The sequence below is a fragment of the Achroia grisella genome, unplaced genomic scaffold (assembly GCF_030625045.1).
Source record: "Achroia grisella isolate CSIRO2021 unplaced genomic scaffold, CSIRO_AGI_Agris_v1 utg5850, whole genome shotgun sequence".
Classification (NCBI taxonomy): Eukaryota; Metazoa; Arthropoda; class Insecta; order Lepidoptera; family Pyralidae; genus Achroia; species Achroia grisella.
Window position 1 is genome coordinate 118,107 of NW_026712951.1, and position 26,958 is coordinate 145,064.

Genomic DNA, 26,958 nt, shown 5'->3' on the forward strand with positions numbered 1-26,958 from the left:
CAATATATTTTGCAATATTGCATCCAATTACTAATTTAAAAAAACAGCTCCTATATAGTTTTAACCGTAGTGTGACAATTTTGGAAATTTACATCCAGAATCTGCTACATTAAAAAAAACAACTCCTTAAATAATTTTATTTAAATTTAAAATAAATTTTTACATCACATTAATATCAAATCAAACATTTTTATGTTTCAAACTTTGACTGCTGTCCCATGTCGACGTCGACCACCTCCCCACAATATCGTATGTCATAATTTATAAATGTTCAATCAGCATAAAAAATATTAATTCTGTACATAGTTGGTTACTTATAAATTGGTTAACGCTTGTAAATGCATACTTACAACCGAACAGATAGTCAGTCATTCATATATTATGAGCACCCAGTATACTACATTTAAATTCACAATAATGCAACAAAATTGCTACCATTTACCTCTGTAAATATGAATTAGCAAAATGGACAAAGACTATGAATTACTCATCTATAATTCTCATATATAATTACAGTATAGATCATAATATAAATTAATTTTATTATACATTGTATTGTAACATTATATAAAAGCCCATAGAAATATTGAGATGAATTACAGCATCATTCACAATTACTTCATTCAATTTGACACCGCTTCTTAGAATATTGTATTTAATTCTGCTTACACGTCAGTCAGTCGATCAGTCGTGTATGACGTATGAACTGATCGTATGTACTTGTGCGGTAGATTTACAAAATAAAACCCATATTTTACACCGAACTATAAAGCCTTGTCAATATATAAAAACATAGCCCAAACACCGTTAGTTTCCTACGTTAATTATTAATATAATTATGTATTAACTCACATTCCCTACCCGTATCGCGTGACTTTACTATTAGCTTTATATAAAAAGCATAGGCGCAGTTAGTCTCAAAAATATATATTATACTGGTATATATATAAGGAGGGGCGGATCTACCAAGGGTTTTTTGTACCAGGGTCCCGAGTATACAAGGGGCCCCCCTGTCGCCCTGACTGAAACGATATTTAGAATATTAAAAAAAAGTCTAGAGTTTTAAAAAAACCTCTCATAACCTTGGCAACCCTGAGATCAATGCCATGCACAATTGCATTTTTTTTAGTTGAGTAATATAAATATGTGCCCCTAAGTATATATAGCTCAGGGCCCCATAAATTCAGGATCCGCCCCTGTATACAAGATATATATATATTGTAATATACACCTAGTTTCAGTACTATCAATTACAAATGTGCTCTGTTTATTTGTTTGAGACTGACTGATTGGATACTTGTGCTCTATGACCAGTATATAGTATAAAATATATATTTAAAATTAATATAATATCTCTTAAGTATTATATATATATATATCATTAGTTAACATACTCGAAATAAAAAATAGTTGTATTGGCAAACTATTTATATAAATATAAATTTATTACAACAGTATAAATATATAAGACAGCAGGTCAACAAATGTAGCTGCGTACAAAGATTTTAAGCTACAGTCTGTTTTTTAATCCCGGAGACCTTGAAAAATAAAAAAATCTATTCTGATACAAATACCATATATTTATTAATACCTATACTTTATTAATTGAGTATTAATGCGTTTTAAATAAACACCCACACATTATGTCTGTATAACCTATAAAAATGGGCAATTAATATTAATATCCGATAGTGCCTCAACCCTATTAAAAATGCAAAAAACTGGCAACATTGGAAATGTCAGATGTGTCTCCGGGATTAAAAAACAGACTATAAAATCAGGTAGAAGTAAAAGAATATACAGGATGTACAAAATATTACGGTTGACCGTTTTCTATATACAGCCTGTTATCTCACTGGTGACAATAATCAACTATTTTATTTCAGTTTATATAAAAGTTATGCTTAAATTAGTAAATAGCTAGTTAATGGCTCGTGTCGTTGGCAAGGTTGCTTCATACCCTGCACGTTCATAAGGTCAATTCATCGTTATCATATATTATTAATTGAATATTAAAGATAATGCCAGTGATTACTACGACGGATGTACTGTATATAAATGCCTACCTATGTATTTAGGAAAATTTACTACCAATGTCCCGTAACTTGATATCCAGAAACAATCACCAATATATATTATGATTAAGGAAATAACATCTGTAACACAGGGATCCGCTAGCACAGATGTTACGGCCTATAAATTAGTGATATTGTGTAAAAATTAATAAAAATATTATTATTATTGTTTTTATATATACATATACATATATGTATATATTACTAGCTGTCCCGGCAAACGTTGTTTACCTTAAAATAAAATAAAAATTTAGGGGGGACTACCCCTAACATTTAGGGGGATGAAAAACAGATGTTGGCCGATTCTCAGACCTACTCAATAAGTTCACAAAATTTCATGAGAATCATCAAGCCGTTTCGGAGGAGTATGGGAACGAAAACTGTGACACGAGAATTTTATATATAAGATATACATATATATATTACATATCTCCCTTTGATGGGGTAATATATCATTGTTATTATTATTATTTATTTATTTATTATTTTGCGACCCGCCCGGTTTCGCACTGATGCATTACAAATCTTTGATTTTTTTGGCTTGTTCTTTACTATAACACCAATATATATACATATAAACCTTCCTCTTGAATCACTCTATCTATTGCTGAAAACTGCATTAAAATCCGTTGCTAAATTTAAAAGATATAAGCGAACAGATAGCAGCGCTGATTGTTTTATACTATGTAAAGATTTATTTATTTATTTATGATTACTTACTTAAGTGTTCGAACTGCGTTAATCATGAAATAATATTCACATTATATCTACTATCAACGTAAAATTGTATTTTAATATCTCGTTGATAGTTTAATGAGATTTTAATTGCTGCAAAGTAATTAAATAGTAATATTTTTCAAACATATTATAAAATAATTATATTCCATATATTGTATCATGTAATAATGAGCGCGTAGCGATTTCTGTTGATTATCGCAAGCCTCTTACTTGTTATACTGTAATTATTATATAAAAAAAGCATCTATTCAAAAGAGCAACAAACAAGTTTCTTGCTCATTCTTCTTGTGATAAATCTGCGTTCCGAATGAGTGGTAGAATCAAAATATGACTATTCAAAAGTGCTTGTACTGAGTTTATTTGAATAATGATTATTTCTTTCTTTCATTCTTAACGTTTTAGTTCGTCACAACGAGGAGTATTTTTTTATATTTTACACACTTAATAATAAACTGCATAAAATAAGAACAAACTTTTGGCGTATACAAATAATTGGGAAATACTTTAAAGGTAATTCTTTAAACACGTTTTATTATGTTAATTTTAGGTAAATATCTCATAAATAAATACATAACATCTCAAGACAATTCACACAACGCCATCTAGTCCCAAGCTAAGCAGAACTTGTGTTATGACTGACAAGAGAACTGAAATAATTACAGGGATTTTTTTTTTGTAAATACATACATATTACATAGAAAACACCCAGACCGATACAAACAAGCATACTCATGAATACAAATGTTTATGACGTGCGAGGAATCGAACCCGCAAGTATATATATACATATATAATATTTATATACTTAAATATATATTAGGAACATTATATTCGTAGAAGCCGAAAAAAAAATTAACGCATGCCTAATGTGACCAGACGTCCCGTAATGAACGGGACAGTCCCTTTTTATAATTACGAGTCCCGGTGTCCCCGAAACGGACTCTGGGACGCAAAATTGTCCCGTTTTCGGTAACGGTGCGAAATTTTGGGTAGACGAGCCGGTTGTTAGTTGTTGGTAATTAAGGTGAGTATAAAAAAAATGTGCCAAGAGTGTCATTCTTACTTAAATACTTCTTAAAAAGTCAAATTTGTTCCTCCGATAACAAAACATTTTATTTTTATCGGATAAATATAAACTATCTATGAATAAACAAAATGTTTAATTATATTTATCGGATATATTTCTTAATTGATAACTTTTTTTGAATAGATAATTTTAAAAAAGAGTTTTTTTTATTGGCTGTCTGTTAATTGTGTCCTGTTTTGAGTCGAAGAATAAATGGTCACATTACGCATGCCCAACATAATATGTTCCTCAGATATCTTATAGATATAGCGATTATATGGCAAATTGTTGAGACTAACATCCAACGCAACGAGTTGAAAGTCCACACAATTACGGATTACACACAGTGGGACGAAACGCCACACTTATAAATGCATCATCGATGAGTGGACGTAACGCCACCAAGGCACTACCATCATTTTCTAACATCAGCAAAACCACGCAACGCTCAACAATAAAATGCATAAAGATATTTAAAAATAGTCTTTTAGCTTAAAAAAATAAAGTTCATTATTTGAAAATTGTAGATTTGAAATTGATGCATTTTATAATTCAGCGCGCTCATAAACACTTCGTCTACAACCATAGACAATGTGTAGATACCAAATAATTACATTATACTAAAGCTGTTCTAATGAAGCCATCGATTCAACATACAACATATTTATCGCCTATCGCCGCTTTCTATACAGGTACACTACCCACCTTATTTATAGAAAAATGAAATGTTATTACACTTAACATATTTACTAAATTATCTGGCCTTTGTCTTTGGAACTGTGCTTTGCCTTTAAAAGAGAGAGATAAAACACATTTGTAAGTTACTAGTAAAAGTGTAGATCACAGATATAAGTTTTAAATAAATGTCACCTAATCCCAAACATATCCCACAGCGCCATCTAGTTCCATACTAAACAGAGCTCGTACTATAGGCCCTTGACAACTGATCCAAATGTAGTCTGGTGGTGGGGATCACCAGTAATTGGGATTAGAAATCCCATTGCCAGCAATCAGATCTTCCTCACTTTCCCCGGTGGAAACCTTAACAGTTAATGCCTGACGAATTCGTCATAATCGCCAGCGAATTCATTATGCATTAACGATAATGACTCAAGACAACTTCCGCATTATGCATTAAAAAGATCTAATCAGTTCTCAAGTACCCTGAATGTACCGATACTGATATTAAGCATTACCAGCAGCTATTTGAAGTACATTATAGCAATATGACATTTTCACTTAATCATGTAAACTGCAGCTGAGCGGAGACGAGGTGCTGGTGGCGGTGATGACTGCAACAGCGACTGGTGATGAGGCGACGGCACTACGCGAACAGGTACCGGTACACGAGGGTGGCGGCGATCCCCAGCAGCAGCGGTGTCAGCCACGTGCTCCACGCGCTGCGCCAAATACACTATATATATTGCATCTGAATGGCACGGCTCGCCATTACATAGTACCTACTGCCTACATATATGTAATGTATTGGTTCTGGACAATAATATTCAATATTCTCATAGGCTGACCTGTGAGAATATTGAATATTATTGTACCTAATGTATAAGTTTTAAACATAATAATATTCAATATTCTCAGAGGATAATATCTGAGAATATTGAATATTAAGGGTCGGCAACGCGCAAGTGACACCCCTGGTGTTTCAGGCGTCCATAGGCTACGGTAATCCATTTACTATCAGATATGCCGTATGCTTGCTTACCACCATAGTGGTATATAAAAAAAAAATTAGTAGTAGATGATAACGATATTCTCTATCTGCTTGTTACCTTTCCATTACTAAATTAATTTTAATGAAATTTGATATAACGATAGATTCTATCACGAGACATCGACTAATTCGACTAATTTTTATCTAGAAAAAGTAGATATATATACAAATATACATAAGTAATATTCCAAAATGGCAACGATTGGATGGTATAACATGATGACGTGATGTCCGTAGTACTGTTCATATCTAGGCGTCCATCAGATGACCATCTTGTTAGCCATTATAATAATTAAAAAAAAATTGTTAATAAATATACCTCTCTGCTTATACATAAATCTTTTTTATATAGCATAGGAGACAAGTGAGCTTGCGGCTCACCTGATGGTAAGTGTTTACGCTGGCCATGAGCACCCGCAATACCAAACGAATTGCAAATACATTGCCGGCCTTTTAAGAAGGAATAAGCTCTTTCCTTGATGGTTTCAATATACTATTATACTATGGCTGGAAGATGATTCCCAGTGTGGTTTTCATGGTAAAAAGTTTCTCGTTAAATGCATGGTGAAGGACCGTGAATCTTGATTTAATTGCCTCGTACTGAGTGATTACATATACAAAATTATGTTGCTATATCTGTACGTACAATGAGTCGTATTTTAAGTATAGTAGATATAACATTGTTTACTGTAATGATAGCTTGTGCATATTTACAGCAAATCATTACATTAAATTGTTACATTATGATATGGAATTTTCATCAAAAATGAGCAAAAAATGTATGTAATGTGTGGATGGAGTGTGGATGTTGAAATAAGATCCTATAAAACATTAGACCTAACCGAATTAGTGCTCAGTATCTTCATAGAACAAATACATGGTAAGAATCCTCTTTGAAGAAATGGATGAAAAGGTTTCAATTATTTTTATGGTATTAAACTACAAACCTATTGTCTATTTTTATCTATTTTATATATTTATCTATTTTTTTTTCTTTAAAACATCTATATATTTTTTAGTATGTCTGTATTTGTGTATAAATTTATATATTTATGTTTTTATATATTATGCATTATATATAAGTATGTATGTAGTTGGATATATATATTTACTTTATTTATTCCTACTTACTTGTATTTATTTTCATGTTATTTTCTTAATAATGCACCGCCCACTAATATCTGTTTACCTCATGGTCGACTGGGAGAAAATGCCTTATGGTGTTAAGTCTGCCATTTGCACCTTTATTATTTTTTGTATTTGTGCATTAAAGTTTTAATAAATAAAAATAAAAAATATATTTTAAATAGGTGTATGTTTTATGTATTTAGTATGTTTTATAAGATATAACACTAAACGAAAGGTCATTTATATTCCAGTCTTTGTTTTAGAGAAATATATGTAAAAAAAATCTAATTGGATGCAATATCACTATATTTATTAATACTTAATAATTAAGGATAAAAATTTACAAACTTTGTATGTCATATTTATTTATATTTAATCAACAGCCTAAAAAATAACTTTGAAGCTTCTAGCTTTAAAACGACGATACTTCTATACAACCTTTCGTCTCACGTTTCAACCCCTTGCAACCCTTTTTTCGCATTAATAAAACTATGTCTTTATATAACGTATACTTTCATTTCATTTATTGCTCCCAATGAAATCACATGAAAGATAATACATTTGAAGGATACTTAATTCAAAATGCAAAAGGACAGCGTATGCCTGAAGGATGCTTCCTTGCGTCCTGATTTACAACTTTATTATTTTGTGTTAATGTATAATTAACACACAAATATTTAGTGTAACAAATATAAATTGATATTATTAATTTCCGATTCTACCACAACACTATTTCCAAATCGTAAAAAGCTGTCAAACATAGAGATATCAAATGAGATAAAAAAAAAACTGACTAACCTTGAGCACTACTTTGGTTAGTATGCCTACAGATACTATGAAAACAGATTATAAACAAAAAAAAAAGCACATGGGTCTGTGTATTAAAAAAAAACGGGTTTAAATATGTACAGAGGTTATGAAATGACTACTCGTTACTTGCAGCAATATGCGGTTTATTGAGCAACGTTTACAACAAAATATATAATGTTTACAACAAGCACCTGTCAACTTAACACTAACATAGTATATTTATATAATAAAAAATACTCTGTGCAATAAAACAAGCTAGAGATCTAACAATGTACTTATATGTACTTGAGACCAAGGTATATGAGCACCGTATAGTATATAACGTTATATATAATTATACTAGATGTGCCTGCGACTTCGTCCGCGTGAAATACTGTCCTGAGATAGCATTTTTAATTATTTACACTAATTATTTTACAAAAAAAAAGACATGCAAGATATCTTTTTATCTTAAAAAATTATGAATGTCCATACAAACTTCCATCTCTTATTTTATTTAAGGTTAATTACCTTTAAGGATAAAAATTTACAAACTTTGTATGTCAAACTTATTTATATTTATCAACAGACTAAAAAATAGGTTTCAAGGTTCTAGCTTTAAAAATGACCATACTTTCATATAATATTGCATCGCCCCTTTCAACTCCTTACAACCCTTTTTCGCATTAATACAACTATGTCTTTTATCAGGGTGTAGACTGTCTGTATAACAAATTTCATTTAAATCGCCAGAACTGGCGTGAAAACGCAACAGACAGACAGACAGAGTTACAGACCTACGTATTTCTAATATTAGTAAGGATTATTGAAATTTGAATTGTGTATTATCACTATGCATATTACGTGCATAAGTTATTTATCAGAACACAAATATTGTAGGTCAGTGCATCAAAATAGTCATGCATTGTGCAGAGGGTCTTATTTAGCGTGGCAAGCGGTTCTAACTCTAAATATTTACTATTACGTTATAAAAATCTAATAAAAAATTAATTAAATTTACTTATATATCTACAAAACTGTATACATAACAAAAAACCGGCTCAAAAAAAAATGGGACCAATCTGTTAAATTATAGTGATAAGTTTCCTAAATATATATATCTGTGGAATATTGTTGTCTATGGAATGCTGTTATCTATGGTAAAAATGAATAAAGTACGGTTCTGTCTTGACATCTTCCTTCTTGTATCAATGGTCGGCCGAGTAACAAATTCAAAGAGTGTTTAATTATTATAATACCCATAAAATGCGACTTGCTCAGGTTTATTTCCATAGAATCTAAGAACAAAGTATACACTTTCAAATAAAAAAAAATCCTTCAAACCGCTATATAAATTATCTTATTTTTTATTTTATTTCACTTTCCGGTGGGTCTGGCCCGGGCCAACAAATCAAGAGTGGACTGATCTCATTGAGCTATATAAATGACAGAGGTATGAAATAACAAACATTAAAAAAATACCGCCGAACTGACAACGTCCTTTTTTTTTTGTCGGTTAATAAAAACAGAAATAATCGTTTTTATTATATATATATAAAAACGGTACATACTTGGTGTATGTACCGTTAACATTTTTTTAATAACATTTTTTACAATTTTTGTTTGTCTGTCTGTCTGTTTGACCCGGCTAATCTGAAATGGCTGGACCGATTTTAACGGGACTTTTTTTGGCAGGTAGCTGATGTAATAAGGAGAATGTAGGCTACTTTTATTTTAGAAAAATAATGTTCAATCCCACGCGGACGAATCGCGGGTACAGTTGGTTTTTAATAAATCTATACAAATAAATGTAATTATTAAATTTAAATGTAAGTAAACTGTCCGTTTGTAATTTAAAAAAGCAGCTAGCACCAGATGCATATAAAATATATACGATACTTACAAAAAAATATATTTCAAGTATCTTTGTCTGTTCTTGCTAATCTCTGAAACTGACCGATTTCTACGGGACTTTTATTTGTCGCAGTTAGCTAACATTACAATCAATAAATTGGGCTACATTTATTAAAAAATAAAACAAGTAAATCCCACGTGGACAAAGTCACAGGTAACAGCTAGTCATAGACAATGTTGAATTCAATTAGTTAATTCAACAAGCAACTTGTTCAACTTTAAGAACAATAAGTGAGCGATGTGTAGGTACATCCTATATAGTGTGACCTTAACAAACTTAGCGCGTACAGGTGCTGCCAATAAAGTAATCATCACAAACGAGCAGCGACTACTAAGCAATAAAATATGCGAATTAATTACTTGAACAATACACGATAAGTAGTACACAGATCCATGTGCCTCGCCGCTAACTATGTCAGTACGTGCCCCTGTTTCGATGCAGATGTTAAAAAAACACTGAGCAATCTCGAGGTCAATAATTGAGCAAAAAATAATACCTTTAATTTTGGATAATGTCATTGGAATGTGTGCATAACGCACCTTTTTATATGATAATTATATTTTTTTATATATATATTTAAATATTTTATGTTTGGTTCGATTTTTATTGTCAATTTGAAATATATGTCTTTTACCATCAGCGACCGTAAATTTCTCTTAAAACTAAAATTATAATATAAAATATATACAGTCCTTAAGAAACTATTAATAATTAAAAGAATGATTAAGAAGATATATCATCATTACATAGTATAAAATAAAGTCGCTGTCGCTGTCTGTCCCTATGTATGCAAATCTTTAAAACTACGCAACGGATTTTGAAGCGGTTTTTTAATAGATAGCATATGCTGGTGGTCACTCTATTCTCCCAAATTTGAATTTTAATAACTGTATTTATCATAAACATGTTCCACTATTATTTGAAAAAAAATACGAGCTGAGTTTCTTGTCAGTTCTTCTCATCTCGATATCATTCCGAACTGACGGTAGATTTGACATATCATAAGAGTCTGTAATAGACCTACATGAATAAAGATATTTTGAATTTGAATTTGATAGACTGATTCTAGAGGGAGGTTTATATATATATATATATTAAAAATGACTTGTTTTGACTTTTGTCATTTGTAAAATAAATAACAAAAGTCAAAACAAGTAATTTTTTATTAGTTATAAATGATTTAATAAATCAGTTTACCGAAATAAAGGCAAGGAGAGTGGTTATTTAATTTGAATTGTTTGTAAACGTTTTGAAAAAAGTGACAGTAGATAATTATGATGAATAAATATTAATTTTAATTTTATGCAATTTTTTTACTCAAGGGCCCTCCCTATCTCCCTACACTCAAAGGGAACCCTCAAAGGGCCCTCCCTCCCTCCCTACCCTCAAAGGGCCCTCAAACGATTTTTTATACGAGACCCCGGCAAGGCAGGCTACTAACAAATATTGCGGTGACCGTTGATAATGCGAAGAGAATATTTGGTGTTATTGTCGAGTTAACTAATGAGGTCAGATCTCCTAAACATGCACTAGCTTCTGATACTAGATTTCTACATAATTGAGATAAAGTAACGACTACAATAGCTGTTATCAACTTGTCAGCATATCTTGGCACTCGGCCAATACAGGGTAGCATGTTTGTTGTAGGAACTACTGATGCTATCGATTTCGAATTTAAAATAGTTATAAGTACTAGGGCCATAGATAATGAAAATAAAAAAAAATTACCTCAAGACGATACCAAATAGGGACACGAAACTTAAAAACAACAAGTGCGGCGACCATCGCACTTGGTGTTTTTTTTATTTAAAGTGATATCTGCCGTTTCCTTTGTGGGACATACTTTTGACCTATGTACCCTTGACCGGTAGTAATATGAAGGTTAGGGGAATGCTAGCAATGTGACTAATGACCCCATTACTAGCAATGCACCATGTCAGGTTAACCTCCACGCGGTTCCCCTGGAAACCATCGTGATAAATTCTTGGTGAATTTGTCACGTTGGGCTAACTGACCTGACCTCATGTTCATCTTATCATCCTGCACTGGTGCCCCGCCAGCGTAAACCGTTAGCGCAGGCGGCCACCATTCCATTATCATCCATAAAAAAAAACTATGTACCACATCAGAAGGACCTCCACGCTGTTTCCTGAAAACCATCATGATAAATTCCTGGTGAATTTGTCACGATGGACTAACTGTTACTGTATTTTTTCATTGGGTTGTTTGGACTATTGTCAGGTGCTTGGACCTGTAGCACTGCGACCTACATAGATCTATTGTGCTCGACCTTTTCAGAGTTCGCTACCTAGACCCGTCAGGGTCAAGAATTGAAGGATCTTGTTAGGAACTGTTACTGTAACTTGACCTTATGTTCATCCTGTCATCCTTAACTGGTGCCCGCCAGCGTAAACCGTTAGCGCAGACGGGTGCACTATTCCATTGTCATCCATTAAAAAGAAAACCCCTAATATGGGGTAGAAATAAATTATAAATACGTTCAGAAATTGAAGGAATCATATAAACCAACTGCATACACGTGAGCACGAAACTGATATAATTAAGCAGCATGAGAGAAATACTGTAGTCCAACTATAAGCTAGCGAAATTTAAAACTAATATTTGAAATGTTCATGATGGTGTGATGGTGTGGTGTGGTGTGGTGACGGTACTAGCCGAGAACGCACTTGCCCTGCTCCTGCGCCTGATCGTTCCAGTCGGGAGAGTACGCGGGCTTCGTCTGGTCCCGGTCCGCCTCCACCAACTCGCCGATCTTGTACTTGTTCATCATAGACCTGATGGAAGATGATATTCAATTAAATGAGAAATGAGAAACCTTAAGAATTCTCAATGAATGAATATAGTTACACCCGCCAGAACAGCTAGCTCTAGCGAGTGTAACATATTCATTGTCATTCAGTCATTCCTGAATGGGACCTCTGGGTCCCAGTGGAGAGTTATAAATAAATGGACAGAGATAGACGAAGTATTGTGGAAAAATAGGATGCGGATGAAATTACCTGGGATTCATGGTGGCAAATTCACAAGATGTATTAACGACCATGTGCAGATTAACTACATATATGCCCATAGACAAAATCTGTATTCTAGATACAGTATAGAAAGTGGAGTATCTTCACAATATCCGGAATATTGAATGATAGCCTGTAGATTGGGCTGACTGTACTGATTGTGTTGATCACTTTTGCATCGTTTCGTGTTGAATGAAACAGGAGTGACTATTTAATTATGTTAATAACGAAATGAAGCGAATTCAGTTGTATTGTTATTTACGAGTACGTTTGTACCTCATAAACACGTTCTTTATCTTCGTTTGAAAAAAAAAATATTTGAGAAATATTCTAAATAATAATAAAACACGATAAACTTATGATTATAAAGATTCAACTTGGTCTTATAAGAGGGGAAAGGGGATTGTTAGTAATGTGGATTGATGATCTTATTGCTAGCAATGTACCATGTCACGTTGACCTCCACGCGGTTCCCCCTGGTAACCATCGTGATAAATTTATGGTGAATTTATCACGATGGGCTAAGTTACCTGACCTCATGCTCATCTTATCATCCTCCGCTGATGCCCCGCCAGCGTAAACCGTTATCGTAGGCGGGAGCACCATTCCATTATTATCCATAAAAAAAAACTTATAATCTCAAAAGTCTTATAATCTTAAAAATCTATTGAGTAATTTAGTTATTAAATTAAAATCTCTGGAAAAAACATATCATTTTTGATGAAGTGCCCACAAATATAGTTTCAATAAACTGCCTGTATTCTGTACGATAAAGATCAGTTTGTTTTTTGGCACCAAATGTATTATGTTTGTTTAAAGTTCCACATAATGCCACGTCATCATCACGGTTGCTATCTGTACTGGAAGGGGCGAACACAAACTGTTTCATTGATTTCGTGTTATCAACTTTGATACATTATCTATGTTATCGAGCAAAGTTAACTAATTATATGTAGGTATGCAGACAATAATTAACTCCTTTCCTACTTAATGATTATATAATTTCTGCGGACTCTATATAAAATATTATTCATATAATATTTCTTTAAGAGTAAGAGGTGAAAAAAGGAACGGGGGCGACAGAAAATGAGATGGGGCGATGATATAAGGCCAGTAGTTGCATCGAATTTACGACGGCCTGAGCCGAGCTTCGAATCCCTAGCACTCAGACTAAAATCGTATCTTTCAGGCGGGAGTTGGCCTTCCGGCACTGCGAGAATTTACGCCGAGAGAGAGAGTTTAAGAGAGAATTTAGAGCCGAGTTTTGAAGCCATAGCACTCAGACTAATGTCGTATCTTTCAGGCGGGAGTTGGCCTTCAGACACTGCGAGAATTTACGCCGAGAGAGAGAGTTTAAGAGAGAATTTAGAGCCGAGGTTTAAACCCATAGCACTCAGACTAATGTCGTATCTTTCAGGCGGGAGTTGGCTTCCGAGCACTCCATAAGTCCTTCCTTTGATTTGGAGTGCCATCTCCATCATCCCGTATCGTCCGGTGAAGCTGTAAAGATCAGCTGCGGTCGACAGCATTAGAGTAATACGAAAAATAACTTACATGGACAAGGAAAGTATTGGAAAGAGGTGTGGAAATGGAAATTAACAAAAACAAAATTCATTTATCCATCAGAATAAAGGTCTTAAATTAAATAAAAAAAATTGCCCCAGCCCACGCAAGACTTGTACATAGTATTGGCAAAATAGTTTTAGTTGTATGCAGAAAAGAAATAAAATTACTAAAAATACACATCGCTAAAATAAGATCGCTGTTGCTGCCGAACATTCTAGAATTGTATATTTCATTATTAAGACTGAAGTGTTAAATGTTTAATAGACAATTTTTTATTATGTTACTCAATTAACTATTTATTTACTTATGTCAAGTTTCCTAGTTTTCAGTAGATAGTATTTAAACAAATTTCTTATAAATGTCATTCTAAACAAAATATCTTTAAAAGAGCAACACGCAAGTTTATTGCTCATTCTTCTTGTGACGAGTCTGCGTTCTGAATGAGTGGTAGAATAAAAAATATATGACTATTCAAAAGTGCTTTAATTTGAATAAAGTTTCTACAGTTACTTTGACCGGAATAGATCAATTCATTATTCATTGACGTCATTCTTGTGTTATTCAGATAGAGAACTTGCATTGCAAATCGGCGCAGTATAACAGGGTTGGGTGACTTCCTAATGGACTTCGGAGATCAATACGCGGTTTAGTCGCCGAAGAGTCAACACTAGGCTTCCAAGGTATATCCTAACTTTATTCAACGCTTGATGATGATCATGCCTCGTTCAGAGGCGAAACATGTGTTGCAATATGGGTGTAGACTCAATAACTGTCGGAATTTAATCGCTATTAGAGAAGGTCGTAACGGTAGTCAAGTTTCCACACCGAATATTTGTGGTCTCACACATGCTAATTGTAGCGGAATTAAACAAAATAATATAAATACATTAAACTGTGAAATGGACTTACGCAAAATAACACGTAATTCTATTAAATGTAGGGTTGGGGTTACTCTCAAATAGTTAACTGGAGTCTGAACTGAGGCTGAGATGCAGCGTCTGTCCAGAGCAATAACAAGATTACTCTCAAACAGTTATCTGGCGTCTCAACTGTGGCTGACATGCTGTGTTTGTCCAGCGTCACCAAGTCATTCGGGACAGGGCGACAGCCAGGACAGCCTCGGCGAGCTAGATTATTAATCTCAACTTTTAAATTGATTGCCCTCAGTAAGCTGCCTGACGACAGCCCGCTTCGGTCAATTAAGTAATGGGGTGAAAACCAATGACGCTGTGGTGTTTCACCCCAGCAGTAAACCCGGGTAAAGAGCGTAGACTCGACGCCCGTACTCGACGGCCCAGAGGTCTCGCAAAGACCATTTCATTCATTTTCAAATAGTTACCTGGCGTCTGAACTGTGGCTGACATCTTCGAAGGGCTCGGTAGCGTCCTGCCCCGCCTTCTCTAGTAGCACCTCCTCGCCACCAGGGTGCTGTTGTTAAATAATAAATACAATCGTTATTTTTAAAGACATTTTAGTTAGTCCGATTTATTTACTTTCCCTTTTTATTTGATACATTATTCTGATTAGAAATAGTGTCGCTTCTCCCTTTGGTAACGATTACAATAGAATTGTAGGTCATCATTTCTCATATTTAAACAAAGATCATGAGTGGTACTATAACAGAGTCATAGTCATATAACAGAGTCATCATAACATTTGCTATATCAGGAAATTGAACCTGCTCGCCGGCTTGAAGCAGGCAGGATAACATTTAAATAATCAATCAGAAACATATTATTTTTACATACTTTATTCATGCTCATGCTTCAATTTCATGATAGTTGACTAAACCGTGAAAGTATGACAAAAAACCAAAACAATTAATAAAAATAAAAATATCTCAAAACAATACACACAGCGCTATCTAGTCTCAAGTTAAACAGAGCTTGTGTTAAGGGTACTAGACAACTGATAGAAATATTGAGATTATGTTTTTTTATTTTTCATACATAAATAATTATATGGTATATTTGATTTAGGTAAGTACTTATTATATATATATATACTAGCTGTCCCGGCAAACGTTGTTTTGCCTTAAAATAAAAAAAAAAATTTGGGGTGGACTACCCCTAACATTTAGGGGGATGAAAAATAGATGTTGACCGATTCTCAGACCTACTCAATACGCTCACAAAAATGAGAATCGGTCAAGCCGTTTCGGAGGAGTATGGGAACGAAAACTGTGACTCGAGAATTTTATATATAGGATATTCATATATATCTATAGCTTTATATATATTGTATGTATTTGTATATGCATGTTTGTACATGTTACTATTAGTAAATATATATTATTTATGACATAGGTATTATTTTTCATATTGATTACATTTGCACCGCCTACAGTTTCTCTGCACAACCTGTGGTTGACTGGTAGAAAATGCCGTAAGGCGTTAAGTACGCCATATGTACTTTTACCTTGGTATTTTGTGCATTAAATTTATATAAATAAATAAAATACATAGAAAACAAGCAAAAAGATACAAACAATTATAGTCATGAATACAGAACTTTACATTTCCACCGTACGAGGAATCGAACCTGCTACCAACTGAAGTATAGCTGTGTCCTGAACCGCTAGACCACCAAGGCCAATTTATAACTTTTCTTATAACTACTAGACCCGGCCACGGGTAGCTGTGGCTAAGGTTTTTGAATAAAATAATATTGCAACTATAAATTGAGATGTAAGCTATCCTATCTTTCAAGTTGGACCAAATCAAATTTGCAATTAGTTCAGTAGTTTAGGAGTCCATCGCGGACAAAGAATCTGACACGTAATTTCTATAATATATAAAGCTGCATTACGGTGACTCACTCACTGATTGACATAGTTGTTCTCCCAGAAGGAGCGTCCGGGGGTCGAGACGATGTATGGGGGAAATGTTCCTTTGGCTAGGGTGACCACGAGAAAATTCCGAAATTTGGGAAAATCCAAGATGGCGGACAAAGATGGCGGCTAACTTTTACAGTTTCGCTCGGATCGATTCCGTTCAAAGAGTGATTTGGCACGTCTCGGCGGGACCCAGAATATGGCGTAAAAACAAAAAATTAAAATCCAAGATGGCGGCGAAAAAATTGCCAAAAACTGGTTGAAAATTTTCTAGGGTTTCAAAAACCGAAATTCCCAGGGTAGTTGCGGGGGTGCTGGCGACACCGGTTGTAGGGCATAGGAAACTCGAAGGACCCGACCTCTAGGGAAAATTATGAAATTTCGAAAATCCAAGATGGCCGACGAGTTGGGGGCGTGTGAATTTGGTCCTAAAAATCCGGATTATTTTCAAAATCATTTTTTAGGTACAGGGCAACCCCGCAGCGAGTCGGCTTCTATGGGGCGATGATGGGTCTCGGTAAGAAGTATTGCCAGCGATAAAAAGAATTTCCGAATTTAGGGTAATTTGGGAGAAATGTCCCAAAAAGTGGGAAAAAATTTTTTCGGCATTTTTGACAAAAGAGGCATCAAGGCCTATCGAGAAACATCCCCTAAAGGGTTTTAGGTGGGTTTTGTTGGAATTTGCTGGCAACACCCATACATGGTTTGACCAAAATAGAAATTGGGGTGTCTCTCCAAAAACTGAAATTCCTAGGGTACTTGCGGGGGAGCTACCGATCCCTATTATAGGGCATTGGGAGGCTGAAAGACCCGGCCTCTAGGGAAAATTATGAAATTTCAAAAATCCAAGATGGCGACCAAGCTATGGGAGATTTAGTTTTTGGAAAAAATTTGGGATATTTTCAATCGAGTTTTTGCTGCACATGGCAACCCTGCAGCTAAACGCCACCTACTGACATGGGTAAGTCTGAGTAAGAAGATTTGCCAGGTCTAAAATTTTTCCCCGATTTTGGGTTAATTTTGGAAAAAAGTCCCATAAAGTGGGAAATTTTTTTTTTGACATTTTAAATGAAGAACTCGTTTTGGTCTACTACAAATCGTCCCCTGAAGGGTTTTAGGTGGATTTCTTCAGAATTTGCTGGCAACACCCATACATCATCGGACAAATTTTGAAATTGAGGTCTAGCTTCAAAAACTGAAATTGATAGGGTACCTACGAGTATGCTAGCTCAACGCACTGTACGGCGTCGGATAGCCGAAGGACTCGGCCTCTAGGGAAAATTATGAAATTTTAGAAATCCAAGATGGCGGCAGAGATAGGGGAGTTTTGCTTTTCGGAGAAAAATTGGGATATTTTTAAATGTAGTTTTAGGACACTTGGCAACCCCACAGCCAGTCGACTACTATGGAGAGATGATGTGTCTCAACACAAAGTATTACCTGGTATAAAAATTTTCCCCGATTTTAGGGTAATTTTTGAGATAGGTCCTAAAAAGTGGGAAAATTTTTTTTGGACATTTCAAACAAAAGAATGATGAAAATCTGTCAAAAACAATCCCCCTATTGAGTTTAGGTGTTTTTTGTCAGAATTATCTGGCAACACCTTACATCAGTTTTCTTAGAGAATAGAACTAGAAGGAGTCGCTGAGGCTCTATACAATGTATGAACGAAATGTTTCTGTCACTAGGGTGAATATGTCAAAAGTATTAAAAAGTAAAAATCTAAGATGGCGGCCGAGTTAGGGTACTTAATTTATGTTGACAATTTTAGGGACTTTTTAAAATTCAATTTTGGGGTACAATTAATCCCTGACGCGAGTTGACTTCTATAGAGCAATGGAAACTCTCGGTGGAAAATTTTACCTGGTCTAAAAATTTTCCCCGATTTTGGGGTAATTTCGGAGAAAAGTAAAAAAACGTGGGAATTTTTTTTTTCGTTAATTTGAACAAAACAGTGATGAGCATTGGTTCAAAATCATCCCCCAAAGGATCCTAGGTGGTTTTTGTCAAAATCATCTGGCAGCACCATACATCGATTTTCATAGTAAACCGTACTAAGGAACTAGAGGTGTAACCTGGGCTCTGTACAATGTATATATGAAGTGTTTCTGTCACCAAAATGTATGTGTTAAAAGTATTTAAAAAGGAAAAATCCAAGATGGCGGCCGAATTAGGATACTTTATTTATTATGACAATTTTAAGGTCTTTTTAGTAAATTCAGTTTTGTGGCACCTATCAACCCTGCAGCGAACTGACTTCTATTGAGGAATGGAAACTCTCGGTGCGAAGTATTAACTAATTTTCATAGTAAACAGTACTAAGGAAGTACTAGAAGGAGTCACCTTACATCTGTACAATGTATGGACAAAATGTTTCTGTCACCAAAGTGGATAAGTTAAAAGTATTTAAAAAAGGAAAAATCCAAGGTGGCGGCCGAGTTTGAGTATTTTTTCTCTGATGATAAATTTACCTGGCTTCCCTGCAGCGAGTCGACCTTTATTGAGCCGTGGTAGATTTCGGTTCGAAATATTACCTAGGTTACAAATGTTCCCCGTTTTTTGGGTAATTTTGCAAACCCAAAATGTGGGATTTTTTTTTCGACAAACTATATATAAGAGCAACGGAGATCTATAATAAATATCATTTTAATAGTTATATGCGATTTTTTGTAAAATTAGGTGGCAACACCATGCATCGATTTTCGTAAAAAGTAATATTTACTAAGGACCCACTAGAAGGATCGTGTCTCTGTACAATATATGGACGAAAAAGGAAAAATGGTATGAAAATTTTCCCCGATTTTGGGTAATTTAGAAGACAAGTCCAAAATGTGGGATTTTTTTTTCGATATTTCAAACAAAATAATGATGGATATCTGTCAAAAATCATCCCCTTATTGGTTTTTGTCACAATTATTTGGCAACATCTTAGATCAGTTTTCTTAGGGAATAGTACAAGAAGAAGTCACCGAGACTCTACATAATGTATGGACGAAATGTTTCTGTTATTAGGGTGAATACGTCAAAAGTATTAAGAAGTAAAAATCCAAGATGGCGGCCGAGTTAGGGTACTTTTTTAAATTCAATTTTCAGGTACCCATCGTCACTGCAGCGAGTTGACTTTTATGGAACAGTGGAAACTCTGGGTACGAAGCACTATCTGGTCTAAAAATTTTCCCCGATTTTAGGGTAATATCGGAGAGAAGTAAAAAAAAACGTGGAATTTTTTGTTTCATCATTTTAGACCAAACAATGATGACGATCTGTCAAAAATAATCCCCAAGGGGTCTTAGGTGTTTTTTGTTAAAATGAGCTGGCAACACCATATATAGATTTCCATTGTAAACAGTACTTAGGAACTACTAGAAGGAGTTACCTTGGCTCTGTACAATGTATGGACGAAATGTTTCTCACCAAGGTGTATATGTTAAAACAACTATTTAAAATGGAATCATTCAAGATGGCGGCCGAGTTAGGGTACTTTATTCCCGATGACAAGTTTAGGGACGTTTTAAAACTCATTTTTGGGGTAGTATTTTATTTCTTACAGCAAGTTACTTCTATGGAGCAAAGACGTGAAGTATTATATAGGCTACAAATTTTCCCCGATTTTTGGGTAATTTTGCAAACCTTAAATGTGGGAATTTTTTTTCGACATTTAAACATAAAAGTGACGGGTATCTATAATAAATCTCATCTTAATAGTTTTATGCAATTTTTTGTAAAATTAGGGGGCAACACCATGCATAGATTTTCGTAGAAAGTAATATTTACTAAGGAACCGACCGAATATTTTAAAAGGACCGTGTCTCTGTACATTATATGGACGAAATATATCTGTCGTCATGTAATATATACGTCAGAAGTATCAAAATGGAAAAATCCAAGATGGTCGCCGAGGTTGGCTTTGAACAAAATTTGGAAGATTTTTTTATTTTGGTACATTGTAACCATGCAGCGAGTCCGCTTTTATGGGATGGCATTGAATCTTAGTATTGCCAGCGCTAAAAACTTTCTCCGATTTTAATATTTATGATATTTTAATTAAAAGAGTGTTGAGTGGTTATTATTTATCATAGGTCCTTTACCTACGATAAATAATAACCCTAAGGCTTTTATCAAAATTATTTGGAAAACTTTACTATGAAAACCGATGTAAGTTTGATACATCGGTTTTCATAGTAAACTATTAGAAGGAGTTGACAATGTATGGACGAAATGTTTTTGTCACCCGGGTAGCTAAGCCAAAATAAAAAAAAATAAAAAGTCGAAATGGTATATAGAAAGGTAGGTTAGGTTAGGTTTTGTATTATGATTTCTACATTATAAACTGTGAACCCAAATTAATATAGTATACAGAAAGGTAGGTAATGTGAGGTTTTGTATTGTGCCTATTGCAATAAAAATTAAAGCCACAGGTCGAAATGGTATACTGAAAGTTACGTTTGGTTAGGATTTCTATTGCGACTCTTACAGTAGAAATTATGCCCTCAGAATAATATAGTAAACAAAAAGGTAGGTTAATCTCTACATTAAAAACTTGACCCTAGACTAATATAGTATACAGAAAGGTAGGTTAGGTTAGGTTTTGTATTGTGAACATTACAACATAAAGTTTTGCCACACTGTTACAATTTGAAGTCACATGAATGATTTCGTATCAAAACAGACAACTCTACTTGCCAACCAAGTCTATTCGAAAAGAAAACCGTCTTCACAAAAAAAATCAGCGACAACGCCTCGCGGGCCTCTTGAGGCCCGCGCACACACGCACCCTCTAGTTTATAAATAAAGATATTAGATGCAAGGAAGGGTGTTCATTGAGGGCGTTTAATAATATAGGGGTGTAATGTCGGAATGCAGTCGGCTAGCGGTATGCGATCTTTGTCTATAGCTGCTCTCGTTTGAAGAATGAAATGAGAAATTCCGTCGTGTCATCGCCTCCCCTCCCCCACCCCTACTGCGTGCCGTGCGTCACAGATTATTAACCCGATTCCATAGAATAGAAAATCATTTATTCAAATAAACTTAATTTAAGCACTTTTGAATAGTCATAACAATGTTTTTTTTAATCTACCGCTCATTTGGAAAGCTGTCTCATCACAAGAAGAACGAGCAAGAAATTCGTGTGTTGTTTTAAAATTTTTAGTTTCTATTTTTTTATGATACAACATACAAAAATACATACAATCTTAAATTTTCACCCTTCTATCATCAACCCCTATTTTTTTATAGCGTTATTAATTTATATGGCAATGTTTGCCGGGACAGCTAGTCTATATTCGACTCGTCTATATCGAGACTCGAACGAAACCTTATGTGAATAACAAAACATAAAAAAATATTGATTTCGAGTCGACAACATATATCCGCAAAATTCGGATTATGGAGTATTTCGTTAACATCTAATGACATATAAGTGCGTTAATTAATTTCGTTAACATCTAATGACATATAAGTGCGCATTTCTTCGGGCGTTGACGTTTCGCGGAAGTATTGTTTTTGACACTTTTTTTATGATAAAAGAGTGTGTGTGTGTTTTTTCTTTAAACCTGAAATTGGCCGATCGCGAGACAAATTTGGCAATTCTTTTTATTAATTTGTTTTACGGCTCTGGATACAAGTTTCTTTTAGCCCAACTTAAAGTTTTACAAAAAAATAAAAATTATTTGTATAAAAACTTTTGCACTTTTTATTTACTATATTTATTAAACACAATGAACGAAGCTTCACAAATCTATGCCTTGCTTACTTTTAATATTCCATGAGAACCGATGACTACAGAAATATCTACCCACATTTCACCCGAGCGAAGCCGGGTTTTCATCTAGTATTAATTATCTAGTATTAATAACTACTAATGCCGGTGTAGCTCTCATTAAATATATATTTGATTCTTGGGAGAGGTCTCAGGATGCAGTCGATGTATTATGTGATCTTTCAAAAGCATTTGATTGCGTTGAACATGAAACACTTTTGCTCAAACTTGAACATTACGGTATTAGATATGAAGCACAAAGCATGATGAAATCCTATCTAAATAATAGAATGCAAGTTGTTGAAATAAATGGTGTAAAGTCTGAGGGAACTAGTATTAAAATGGGTGTTCCTCAGGGCTCTATTTTAGGTCCTTTCTTATTTTTAGTTTACATAAATGATCTTCCTTATATGGTAGAAAAGATAGGTGACATAGTTCTTTTTGCTGATGATACTTCAATAGTATTCAAAGTCAATCGACATATCGATGATTTGGACGAAGTAAACGGTGCTCTCTCTTATGTTTTAAAATGGTTTACGGCTAATAATATGTTACTAAATGCAAATAAAACTAAATGTATCAAATTTACTCTCCCCAATGTAAGGCCGGTAGATTCGGACCGGAGCCGGACAATAAACTTATTAATTTTGTGGACGATACTGTATTTCTAGGTATCACATTAGATTCCAAGTTGCAATGGGGTGCTCATATTACTAAATTGGCGAGTCGACTTAGTTCTGCCGCTTATGCGGTAAGAAGAATTAAACAATTAACAGACGTGGCAACGGCTAAACTTGTGTACTTTAGCTATTTCCATAGCATTATGTCGTATGGTATTTTGTTATGGGGCAAAGCAGCTGATATAAATACAATATTTATTTTACAAAAGAGGGCCATTCGCTCCATTTATAGCATGGGTTCCAGGGAGTCTTTACGAGAGTGCTTTAAGAAATCAAATATCCTCACCGTTGCTTCTCAATATATTTATGAAAATATCATGTATGCCAGGAAGAATATAGACACTTTCAAAAGAGTTAGTGATTGCACTAATAAAAGCTTACGTAACAATAACAAACTGATTTTACCTATGTCGTTTGGCTAAAGTTAGTAATTCGTTTTATGGCAATTGCGTAAGGTTTTACAATAAAATACCAGAGTCTGTTATAAATCTGCCAGAAAAAAGATTTAAACGTCAAATAAAACACTTCCTTTGCAAAAAAGCATACTATAAAATTGAAGAATTCGTAAACGATAATAATGTTTTTGTAGAAAAAATTTAAATACATAGCACTGACAATATTATCTAATTACACTAATAATGAGTGCGTAGCGATTTCTATGTTGATTATCGCATGCCTCTTACTTGTTACACTGTAATTATTTATATAAAAAAACATCTATTAAAAAGAGCAACACACAAGTTTCTTGCTCATTCTTCTTGTGATGAATCTGCATTCCGAATGAGTGGTAGAATCAAAAGTGCTTGTAATGAGTTTATTTGAATAAAGATTATTTCTATTTCTATTATAAATAGCGAGTCATCCGCCCTTATCCCATTATTTCTTGGTGGGGATGCAATTACTGTAATGGTCGCTATATTATTTTAATATCTCGCAAAATGGCAACACATTACTGCTGTTAACGCACTTATATTGTTTTTCAAATTGAAATCCAAAATATCCTTATTCCTGTAGGTCTATTACTACTTCTAGTTTTTATATAAAATAATAATAACTGTAACATGTGTAATATAGGGTGTATAAGATATAATTAGGTGGCGGGTACTTTTAAGGCGATATGTTAGATGGAGTCAGTCCGGAATATACGCTTGACGGATAAGCTTGGTTTTATTACACCTCATACATACGGATACGAACATTACAACATGTATCATTTACTGATCGTACATCAAGATATAATATAATTTATCAATATGACACTAATAATACAGGAACTGGAAGCTAATGACTGTGCCTGTTTATATTAATTTTTAATGTAATTAGCTTAGAAATAAGAGCTAATATTTTTATGAACTACATATCTATACATATAAAATTGAAGTGTCTGTTTGTAATATTGAAATAACCATTTATTACTACATGCATATGAATATAAATACGGTACATATACCAAAATAACATTTACAATTTTTGTCTGCCTGTCTGTCGATCTGTTTGTTCCAGCTAATCTGTGAAATGGCTGGACCAATTTTGACGGGACTCTTTTTGGCAGATAGCTGATGTAATAAGGAGTAACATAGGCTACTTTTATTTTAGAAAAATAAAATTAAAGTCACGGGAACAGCTAGTTTATATATATATAATAGCTTTCTGTTCAACTATTTGAAATAAACATTTATATGAATTATAAAAAATAACATAAATACAACCATTCTTATCTCAGAAATGGTAGAGATGTGGTAAATACAACATTTGTCATGAAACTAACATTTCAATGACTTTCTTTAAGAAATTGGAATAAATATATGCTGGTTTTTAGTTCGGAATGTAGTTCTAACTGAAAAACAGCGCTGGAAACTATGTTTCCAACATTATGTTACAGCCTCTGTGGTATAACGGTCAAGCACACCGCTTTACGTCCGATGGTTGTGAGTTCCATTCCTCGCACGGCACAAACATTTGTAGTCATGAGTATGATTGTTTGTATCGGTCTGGGTGTTTTCTACGTATAATATGTATTCACGAAAAAAAAAATATCTATGAATTTGTATCAGTTATCTAGTACACATAACACAACTTTAGCTAGCTTAACTTGGGTCTAGATGGCGCTATGTGAATTGTTCTGAGATTATTATTATAATATTGAGTTGTGGTCAACATTGACTCTGTATGGTAATGTGTGTAATTTTTTTTGTTTTCTTTGTAATTTTTTTAATAACCACAATTTATTATAGAGTTTTAAGTAAGTTTATATTCTTTAAAATATCTTTGATATAATTTCATTTATATTCAATAATGTCCAAAGTAAGTCTAGTTATATGCAAGATCCTGATAGTAAAATTTGATTTTGAAGTGAATTAAAAATATTGATTACATCAACTTGTTAACTATTCAAGTGCTTAAATATTATTTCTATCCCTTTAAAATTCATATTTATCATTCAGTTTGAATACTTACTACACTTCTACATACAATTCAGAACTTTAAAATTTTTTGCTCAATATTTACCACTGAAGAATTTTAAAATTACAACTAACTTAAGTAAAGTGATATAACTAATTTTTCTTTTTCAACTTTTTTTTAAAGAATTTTTTATCAGCCAGACTTCAACCAACTAGCCTTGAAATCGATGTAACAACTAAGCTACACAATATTTTTAATTCATAACTTACATTACATAAACAAGATCTGAAGTTTTTTAAAAACATTCTTCTTTATAAACAGGAATTCAATTGTGATTCTAAATTTAAAAGAAATAGTCGTCTGAAGTTGCTGATATCTAGTGACGGGTGGGACCGGCAGGGCTGTCTTACCTCTTCCAGGAATTTGCTAACATCGTAGACACCGTTGTGTATGATGAGTACCGCATCCTTGCGGCTCTTCCTGGACTCCAACTCCTTGCGTGTGAACAGTTTAACTTGTTCGGCCATTATTTTTTTTAACTTTAATTAAACTGCGCTTTTATGGATCACTGACTACACCTTAAGTGCGTACGATCACAAAATTGTCTGCGTGTTCGGACAGAACAACTAAAATTCACTTTTAAATTTTAGATATTATTTCTGCAATATTTTATGTAGTTGTTGTGTGAGAAGAAAATTATTTAAGAATAATTTTGTATTAGATATAATACGAAAGTACGTCAACACGACTCACTGTACATTGTACCATTCGATATCGGGAAAATGGCAAATTCCAATTCAATGCAACCAATGTTCGGCCGTGCCGTGTTGGTGTATTGTGACATTTCGTTTTGACATTGACAGTAACAGTCGACATGACATAACAGTGTTACCTCCTGCAATAAGAATTGAAGCAATTCCTATACCTAAATTATTATTTAATAATAAATAGTATTTTTTTAATGATTGATAAATGGACAGTGCTCATGCCTGTGCTAACATTATATACTATCAGGGACTAGCAGAGGATATTAAACTGAGAATGAGGTCAGTCAGCTCATCATAGTGAACTCATTTGGATGTAACCGCTATTGTTTCCTGAGGGAACCGTGTGGAGGTCAACCTGAAAGGATAAATTCAGAGTTATTGGGCAATAGTCCCATAACTAATAATCCCTTACACCCAATAGGTATTAATATAATCATGCAGCAAGCATGAAAGATGATAAAATATAAAATGAATAACCA

General features: G+C 33.8%; 1 protein-coding gene across 1 annotated transcript; it reads right to left on the reverse strand.

Moving 5' to 3' along the window:
* Positions 1-5,131: 5,131 nt before the first annotated feature.
* Positions 5,132-26,513, reverse strand: LOC131848747 (cytochrome b5-like). Its single transcript, XM_059198682.1, has 4 exons — positions 26,123-26,513; positions 15,378-15,466; positions 12,128-12,235; positions 5,132-5,279 (listed from the first exon to the last, which is right to left on the reverse strand). The coding sequence occupies exons 1-4, from the start codon at positions 26,237-26,239 to the stop codon at positions 5,204-5,206; spliced, it is 390 nt and encodes a 129-aa protein (XP_059054665.1). The 5' UTR covers positions 26,240-26,513; the 3' UTR covers positions 5,132-5,203.
* Positions 26,514-26,958: the final 445 nt, after the last annotated feature.